Source organism: Stigmatopora argus, chromosome 12 (assembly GCF_051989625.1).
Source record: "Stigmatopora argus isolate UIUO_Sarg chromosome 12, RoL_Sarg_1.0, whole genome shotgun sequence".
Classification (NCBI taxonomy): Eukaryota; Metazoa; Chordata; class Actinopteri; order Syngnathiformes; family Syngnathidae; genus Stigmatopora; species Stigmatopora argus.
Window position 1 is genome coordinate 15601972 of NC_135398.1, and position 10025 is coordinate 15611996.

Consider the following 10025-nt stretch of genomic DNA (forward strand, 5'->3'; position numbering starts at 1 on the left):
TTGTGTGAGAAGCTCTTCTCCACCTTGAACTTCAATAAGTCCAAGTACAGGTCCAGACTTACTGATGAGCATCTTCAAGCTCTACTGAGGGTCTCCACTGCTTCCTCCCTCAAGCCAAATGTGACTATGTGAGAAGAAGCGCTGCCAGGTCTCTAGCAGCAAGGAGTAGGCAAGAGAAGCCGTGTTCAGAATATTTCATGTTCAATGTTCCATTCAAGTTCAGAAAGTTAAAGGTTAAAGAGCTGTTAATACAGACATTTGAAACGGAATAAAAATAATTCATTTTCTCTACTTAGCCAGCCAGTGTATATCTACTGTATGCTCATTAGTATTATTTGGTTTTGTATTACTGATTGATTTATTTTTTATTCATCTTTAAGTTAATTTATTTAATTCATTATTTTTTGTTAAAAAATAAAGATATTTGATAACGTTGGAATGTTTTATCAGTGCTTTTCTTGTGGAAATCCTGATGCGGCCCAGTCTCACCCAGACTCGGCCTCTAGCGGCCCCCAGGTAATTTGAGTTCGAGACCCCTGCCCTAAAGTTTACAAGTAGTATATATAGACGTAAAAAAATAATTATGCACACTAGAGGGCGGCAATTTAGCGAAACGTCAAATTGCACCCACCGATTATGTAGAAGAAGAACCTGTCACGGGGATTTTTCTTGGTGGATAGCTGACTCTTTACTCTTTTTATTTTTCTGTAATGGCGATATATCGAGACTGATTTACTACACCGAAAGACGATGGTAAAATTTCTGACTACTATATGCTAAATTGTTGGAACCTGCGCAGAGCAATCGTCAAATTAATTTAAAGGTAATTAATGACACAAACAAGTTGTAGTTCCGATATTAAACTCTGCAGTTTAACGCTCAACAACAAAAAGAAAAGACAAAGTAATAATAATATTACTTGTTCCACAGATGGCAACGCGGGCTAGTAGAGCAATTGGAGCTATTGTCGGATCAGCAGTTGCAGATGCAGCAGGTAAAAAAAGAAAAAAAATCAACCACACCCTTTAGAACGCAGGCGGCTGATAAATTGTTTTATAAATGATTTCGGAGTCATTAAATACTGCATATGCTGGTACCGGATGTGCCAATAAAACAATTATACCCTTTAATTCTTCTCATTTTGTTTTTGGATCAATTAACTGCCAACTCTAAAAGTTTTGGGTGAGAAAGTTCATGTCCCTGTAGTATAGCCTGGAAGTGTGTTTGTGTGGAGAAATGAAACCCCTCATTCTCAACTCATTTTCTGAACCGCTTCATCCTCATTAGGGTCGCAGGGGGTGCTGGAGCCTATCCCAGCTGACTGGGCCAGAGGCCGGGAACATCCTGAATTGGTGGTTAGGCAATCGCAGGGCACAAGGAGACAAACAACCATTCACGCCCACACTCATATCTAGCCTACCATGCATGTCTTTGGATCGTGGGAGGAAACCGGAGTACCCGGAGGAAACCCACGCAGAACATGCAAACTCCACACAGGTGGACGTGACCTGGATTTGAACCCAGGATCCCAGAGCTGTGAGGCCGACGCGCTAACCAATCGTGCCACCGGGCCGCCCTCTCAGAAAAATGCACATGGATATAGTGAGCACAGAAGCAGAGCTGCCAACCTCTGTCGACCCCATTTCCAGAGTACCCTTGTCCCATTTCTGGAGATTATCCGGAGTGAATGCAATTCACACAAAATCGATATGTGCTGAAGTCGCACAAGATGAATCATTCGTCAGAACTTGTAACTCGGATGATTCACAATCCACTCGTGTTACCGAATTCTTCCAGTTTACAGTGCAGTTGAATCAAGATGCCGGAAGCCGTAGCAATGGTGTGAATTTCAAGGCATTTAAATAGGAAATGTGGTGCTTTTCCGAAATGGTTGCTTCAAAAAAAATTTAAGTGACATTTTTGGGGGATTTCCAGAGTTTAGGGAGGTTGCCCGGAGTCCCGTAGTTTGCCTTGCATTTCCGGGTAAACTCCTGAAATTCGGGAGTAGTTGGCAGATCTGCAGAAGTTTGACATATAATTTTGTTTTATGTTTGACTTGTAACTCACAGCGCAGCCTCTCCATTGGATCTATGACCTCCAGAAGCTGCAAAGGATCCTGTCTGAGGACCCTAATCCGGAATTCCGATCTCAATCAGCAAACACCTTCTACAGGAGAGAGACAGGCCAACAGAGCTGCTATGGGGACCAAGCATATGTGCTGCTAGAGTCTCTGTCTCAATGTGAAGGTAGACTTTCACTCTACAGTGACACCATTTTTAAATAGCCACATGTTGGAACAGCAGAATTAAAAACAAACACACAAAAGTACAGTCATACCTCTACTTACGAATGCTTGCACCTCGTGTAATGTCTCTGGTCGCAACTCCCTCTTTGTAATGTCTCTGCGAGCACTGGGCGGAGCGTTGCATTTTTTCAGTGTTTTTTTCCCCCGTTAGTCAATGCAAATGGCGTATATACTACTTCTCGTTAGCAAGTAGTCGTGCGTTATCCTATTGTGAGGACATTTTTGTGCATCATTTTGGGAATATTTTGAAGGAAATACAAAATCAAATAACCCTCGATATTGACTGAAAGTCAGTGTGGAGGCGGGGCAAAAAGAGCCAACCCGGGAGAAGAAAAGTATCAAAATGTCAAACAAAATTAGAATTAAGTTTAGTGTTAGGTTTGATTAAACTTATTTTTGAGTGTGTCTGCATCGTAATCCAAGTTCGTTTAAATTTGTTTGTTATTTTATCAGCGCATTGCTGTGCAAATGAGAAAAATGGGAAACGTTCGTTTGAGTTACGAGAATATCGACATACGAGCTCAGTCCCGGAACAAATTAAGCTCGTATTTCTAGGTACCAGTGTAGTTCAATTAGTAATGTAAAAACATGATTATAACGGTTTGATTTAAATTGTCCTATGCTTATTTTTTTACATTTTATATCAATTTTGTGTGAATCGCATTCACTCCGGAAATACTTTGGAAATAGGACAAGGGTACTCCTGAAATAGGGTCGACGTAGGTTGGCAGTTCTGCTAATATAAAAAACGAATGTTGAAGCCGCGAAGTGGTGAAGAATGACAGGATGTTCAAAAGGGGTCATATTCTTCGATTGGACTTAAGACCTGCACACACTATGGCCTTTTGTGGAAAAATTGCTCACCCTTATTGTAGAGGCTGGTTGCTCAAGTATGCAAATTGCACATTCTTTAGACCTGTGATAATGGAAAAAACAAGCAAGAATGTGCTACGCAACAGTGTGAAGGCTTTGCGTGCACGCCCTTTATACTGGCTAACTCTTAACTTACAGACAATACAGACATTAATAATTTTGCGATCCTTTACCACACGATTCAGTTGTGTTGGTGGAGGGACATATGCAAAACAGACCGGATAGCGGCTCTTGAGGACCGGAGTTGGCCACCCCTGGTCTAAATATTGATCTTATGAAATAGTGCATACTAAAATGGCAATGATAGCCCTTGTGAGGTGAAGACAAGTTGGACAAAAATGTGTGGTTGAATGGAAAAATATTTTATCATTCAACATTTGCTTATGGTTCATGCTTATTCCCGTGAATAGATTTTTCTTCAACTGTCAAATCCTCTGATCAGGTCTAAATATTGACGATTTGAAACAACGCACCCTAAAATTCTTTGGCCCGGGATCGGAGTATGACACACCTGTGAATGATCCATACAGGCAAAGCGGCGGTAAGAAGATATTCAAGGTTTTGGTCTGACTGTTGATGTTTTGGATGCAGATTTTAAACATTTCTTGCATTTTCTCCTGCATGCTATGGTGTATTTTTTTTAGGCCCAAGACCTCAGCTGCCCATTGAGGGACCGTGGAGACACGGTAGTTTAAAAAGCTTCCTAAAGAATGTGGATTCTGGTAAAGAGGAGACAGGTGAAAGAAGCTCTGGTTCTAGCTAGAAGTGATGACACAATGACGAGGAACAACTAACCAAAGTGCAATAATATTTACAGGTTGTGAGACCGACTGTCAAATTGATGGAATAGCTAAACTGGCTCCTATAGTGGCTTTTTACGCGGGGAAACCCGACATGTTGGAAAAGGTTGAGCAGGCAATTCGAGTTACACAAAACAACGAAGCATGTGTGGCAGAGACGTTGGTAGCTTCCATGTGAGTACTTACAATACTTTCCTTTAGTACAGGGGTCGGGATCCTTTTTGATGGAGAGAGCCATAAACAATTCATATTTTCAAATGTTGTTCCTTGAGAACATACTAAAAAATTTAAAGTAAAAATACACTAAAATGTGTGCTATTTGTAGTAATAACACCACTTTTAAAGTACAAACGTTCTCTGAGATCTTTTGTCAACATTGTCGCGCTGTTGCTAATCAATGATAATCAATGGGAGTATGCACGCAGAAGAATCCAGTGGAATAAAGCCGCACTCGAGGTAGTGTTGGCGCCACAATGATCACGTAACACTCCTATTGATGCATTCAGGACTGAGCTCTCTCAACAGCGTTTCCCATATTTTACCTCACAATTTAGCGGAGAGCCATATGCACCTATCAAAAGAGCCACATATGGCTCCCGAGACACAGGTTCCCTACACCCACTTTAGTATGTGTGTGAGAGCGATGAGATTAATGCTAACGTGAGAATCAATACATCCGCGACAATATTTTCAAAATAAAATAACGGATTAAGAAATGCATTTACTTTTGGGGGATTTCGTAATTTGGATCTTTTTCGTATCTCGAGTCTCTCATTTGCATATAAAAAAATCGTAACCTAAAAATTCGTACCTAGAGGCATTCGTAAGTAAAGGTATGACTGTATATATATATTTGGCCAAGCGAAAGCGGCAGCGCTTAGTGGTGAACGGTCGCTGAAACGTGAAGCACGGCAACCTGGACGGAGAGACCAGCTGCTACATCTTGGACCTTTTAACTACGCTGGTGGATCTCACAAGAATTTATTTTTATTTATTCGCAGCATACAGATTGCTACAACACGGGTGCATCTCAAGAGAGGATGTGTATTCACTTTGCGTGTCTCCCTCTTAACCGCACGGCAGAGCACATTAACATGGTTCCGATGAGCTGAATTATGAACAAAAGAAGGCCACAGTATAGATTTTTTTTTACGACACCAAACGCAATGGCGTGCTACGCCTTTAACATATCGAGGAACGTCACTATTTAGGAGGCATTTTCAATGGCGACTTAAAAAAAAAGTCTTTCTCCACAGGTGATGTGCGCAACAAAACAGAAAATGGCAAGACGTAGTGCATGTTGGCACTCTATATGATACTTTATATGATATTCAAAATAGCTGAGTTGATTATATTTACCAATATAAATACTTGAGAAAACTTGACATATTTTCCACAGGTTCTTAGAATATTTCATCCTAAATGGTCCTGATCCAAGAGTCCTCGAGGCCGTGCTTATGGATCTTAAGGATCCAACCAGAAAGGATCCACAAGATTTGCATAAAGTTGTCATTGGTATGTGTATAATGTTGATATGTCAAAATTAGTTTTTCTCAAATTAGTCACTAACTGTGAAATTCTAATGTTTAATGTTTGTGCATTTTGTAATTTCAGGGCATATCCATCAGGTGAAGGAGAATTTAAGTAAAACTGCCCAGGAGGTTATCCCAGCAATTTTTTCAAACACCTGAGGTCTCACTTTGAATTAATACTTAATGGTAGCGTATTTTCACACCTAAAGGGCGCAGCTAAAAGTCTAAAATTTTCTCTAAAATGGTCGATGAGCCCAATTTGTCGGTGCGCCTTGTCTGTGCACTAAATTCAATTTTTGTGTGGCCCCGCCCGCTTGAGTAACTGGTTTTATTTCTTGCCGGCACGGTACTTTTTGCGATCAACCCAGTGAACGTTCACCCTAAAAATAGCCTCCCTGCGCATTCCAAGCATTACGGTAAATCCATTCAAAGAATGCCAGGGAAGTGGCAAGGCATTTTACTTCCGTGTGCTCGCAGCGCTTTTAACCCTCAAAAACACTCTCAATACTCAAAGAAACAGCATATTAGAGCTATACAGAGGAAATGCCTGATGTGAATGACAACAGAATGCTGGTGTGAACGCTTGGAAAATGGACTGAAGCCATGGATCGAACACAGTTTAACAGCTTTGCTAACGAATTGCTAACGGATGGCTAACATAGTAGATCGGGCAGGCAGCGTCGCTCGCACGAGTTATGTGACGATTTGGAATGAATTGTTGATGCCGAAATAACAGCAAGGAGAATCAAAGGCTTAGGAGTGATGCATGTCGCGAGTTACAATGGATTGTGCATGACTGGGCTCAAGTGTCGGGGCCAGCACTGTTCGCGCTTTCGCCAAAGCTGGAATCAAATTCCCGGAATACATAACTCTGACTGACAGTGGAGCCTAGCATGTTGAACGTCGAACTCTTTATATCAGAGTATACCTTTTTACCTCAATAAAGCATTATCAAACTTAGTTTTGCTCGTGCTGTCTTTAAAAAACACGCTAGCGGCTAGCCTAACTTATGCTAGCGGATAGCATAACATAGGTAGGTACGCTAGCGGTTAGCATAACATACGCTAGCCTAGTGTCATGCTAGTGCCCTTTCTGAAGAAGTGCCCAATGTATTGACAAAAAAACAAAATATACCTGCAAATGAGACTCCGCCCTATCAAACGGTGCGTTTTAGAGGTGTGAAAATACAGCAATTAAAAAAAAAAGTTAAAGATATCTCATCACGTTTGGCTTTTCTCCCCTTAGGTTTGCCTGGTGCATTCCAAGCAGCGCTACATGGTGTCCTGACGGCTACAAATTATGAAGAGGCCATCAGAGAAACCATGCGTTGTGGGGGATGCACCTGTAGCAGAGGGTCCTTTATTGGTGCTTGTCTGGGTGCACAGGTAGGAAGCATTTTTATTTTTTCACCCAGTATGGACTTGAAATCATTTTACACCTGTTTCTTTTAATGCACACTAGACTTGGGCGATAAAGCAATAACAGTAATTATTGTCAAATAATTTTGTCAACAATCATGAAAAATAAAGTTTCAATAAAATTCGATAAATATAAACTGCAATTACAAAACTCGAGCACCTCAAAGAACGGGGGCGCTGATACGATGTTAACGCTAGTTCCAGACCATGTCAAGCCCAGGGCCAGACTGGTGGGTGGTCCCTCGTACCTGTGCCCTGCCCTGATACATTTTGAATAAACTGAAACCACCACGACCAGAATTGTCCTTGTGCTTCTTTTGTGGCCCTCCGTCCACGATCATAACAGGCCAACATTCAGCAGATGAAGAAGATGGGGAAGAAAGACTGTAATATAACAAATGTATAAATGAAGAAGAATATAACTGCTTTAAGTACTGTACTCACAGTGAAAATAGTTAATTTTTGCTTAATTGAAAAAAAAGAACAAAAAGCTGGTTATTGGGTGCTTTGTCACATTTGAGAAGCATTGGATCATTGATAGAATCTTCAGGAGGCGCAGTAGGCGTCGCAGAAGGAGCTTTTGAGAGGTTTTCTGAAGGAAGGATGACAGTAATCATTTAGGATCAGAGTTGGCAATAGACCGGCAGCCAGCATGAAAGCAAAAGGACTATAACATAGCCAAAATGAGCGATTATGAGGTGCAGGACAACACCGAGCTTACCCAGTAAAAGATCCAAGTGAGGTCTCCCTGTTGTGTACTTGTACTGTACTAGCTCTACTTAAAAATGCACGTGAGGCACACTACAATTGACTGAAGCTCAGCAGCCCTCAACATTTCCTCCCAAACCCTCGAGCCTGCAGGTACAGGTTCATTACTTCATTCTTCAACAGCAGTATTTCCTTGGCATACAGACAAACATCCCTGAGCACACCGAGGACCACTGTTAGCAACATCAGAAGTGCTTGCTATGGCCACACAATAGTATCACACAGCCATCAGCAGGTGCATTTTTATTACCTATAATTGATCTCGTCATAATGAAATATCATGATTAATATTCATAAATAAAACATCTTCATAAATGTCACTAGAATATGCACAAGCATTTAAATGACTTTTATGCTGAATGTGTTGCTTAAGGAAGTCTAGCTTTCATTTACTAGTCCATATTTTTCCATCGGAAAACATGCTTACAACTTGAGCTTCACAGCATGTTTTGCAGAGCAGACCTTTCTCACTCGAAAAAGAAAATATCACCGCTTGTTCTTCTATTTGCACATACTCTGACAGTCATTCCAACTGTAGAACCGCAGTTCTTTTTTTCTATGGTTTGGGGAGTCGACGTACTGTCAATACCGCGATTGGCTGCGTAGTGTAATTGCATCGTATTTTATGATTGACTGGACACCTGTCACTCACTGAATTACACAGCAAAATGCAGAAAATCCAGAAAATAACTTGCATATCTAATTCATTTGCCATGTATTCACTGGGCTGGATACTTTTTCTTGTGCGCAGAGGGTGTGCGACCAGTGCAGAATTGCACAGTCGCGCAACTTGGAAGGAACTTTGGTCCATACTCTTCTATCTCCAACTTGTATACATGACGTCCAAGAATATAGGTTATTGATTGGCTTGCTAACATAGGGCAAGATGCCATGGGAACCCAATAATTTAAAAAAATCTGACAGCATAGCAGCATCTAAACAAAGACACGGAAGGGATTTCTTTCTATTTTTCCCTCCAAATTTTTCCCTTAAAAACCTGTGCGCAAACAGCAGCCTCATTGAAAATTTCCCTTACCCATTCTAACCCACTATTCTCATTTGAGGACAGCCTGTAATTCTTTTCTTACTTGACATCAGGGAGTTTACCCATTTTATGCAAATGATTTGAAAACGTTGCAAAAATCTGAAACTTGTTAATTTGGGTTAAATTGGGTTAAATTCATCCAACTTTAACAGATAAATAAATGGCCACGTGAGGTAAATCATTTCTTTTTGTGAGGCTGAAAATAGTCTACTTGCCTATGGTGATGTTGCTTTCAGCTGATTTTTTTCGTTTCATATTGCACAGCAAATTTTGGTTTGAAGGCTAATTTATAAAAATAAAGATGCCTGTCAAAATTTCTGCAGGTTTTATTATTCATTACTTTTCATAGTGTAAGGAGGGACTTTTTTTGCACAACAGAACAACAAAACACTTTTTTCAAATCATATTTATCATATATCTTTTTTAAGTCAGATAACAGCTACTTTCATAATTGAATAACACGGAAAGTATTTTTTTAACTTATTCACAGAAGGTTGAAGTTTCAAATTTGAAAGACCAAAGATGTGATAGTTATCGTAATAATAATAATGAATAATAATAAAAATGTTGACATTGACTGTGATTTTTTTTATTGTGATAACAATTGTCATATCGCCCAGGCCTAATGTACATGATAAATGTTTTCCAGACTGCTAAAAAAATTTTCTCCTACTTACCAGCTTGGATTCGAAGGAATACCAGCGTCCTGGACCTCCAAGACTCAGCGTTATCAATGTGTTTTAGAACACAGCATAAAGATAACAAAACACCACGCATAATTTTTTACTGTCTCAGATAAATTTTATAGAGACCATTCATGAAAAACATTTGACCTTTCACAGTGCAGTTAATGAAGGTTCTTGTTCAAATTGTCAACAAGAGTTGGATGTTTTTGTCACTCTGAAAGTTAAACTGGGGCTTTAAACAATTATAAAAAAACGTAGGTAAAGCCGTATGAGACAGATTTAAGAATGATGATAATTTAATTAACATGTGATGTTGTTTTAACAGTACATAAAGCCTGTCATTGTTTTGATTGTTGTCTCGGTTACAAAATATTAAAAAAATAATTGATTGAGATCTGGTCTGACCTGCACGCTCTCTCTCCCCCCTTGGTTGGTGGTACCGGGCTTTTTCAGCGGCCCCCCCACAGCAGTTTCATTGCCTATGTACATTCATTTCAAGGAAACTGTCAATGCCAGGAATCGTGATCACGTAACAAGGAGTAAGATGACAGCTTAATGCTAGCTTCCCACCTTGCATTGCTTGGACCCCAACCTGGCC

At 40.2% G+C, this 10025-nt stretch overlaps 1 protein-coding gene across 2 annotated transcripts; it reads left to right on the top strand.

The window, feature by feature from the left end:
- The first annotated feature begins 617 nt into the window (after positions 1 to 617).
- Positions 618 to 9821, top strand: LOC144085418 (crystallin J1A-like). Of its 2 annotated transcripts, none has more exons than XM_077614664.1 (10): positions 618 to 823; positions 931 to 994; positions 2070 to 2246; positions 3621 to 3719; positions 3823 to 3915; positions 3996 to 4152; positions 5378 to 5493; positions 5593 to 5670; positions 6756 to 6895; positions 9391 to 9821. In XM_077614664.1, exons 2-10 carry the CDS (start codon positions 931 to 933, stop codon positions 9538 to 9540), a joined length of 1074 nt encoding a protein of 357 aa, XP_077470790.1. In that variant the 5' UTR covers positions 618 to 823; the 3' UTR covers positions 9541 to 9821. The 2 variants fall into 2 exon arrangements, with proteins under 2 accessions (XP_077470790.1, XP_077470791.1); XM_077614665.1 differs by having other exon boundaries at positions 620 to 823; positions 9422 to 9821.
- Positions 9822 to 10025: the final 204 nt, after the last annotated feature.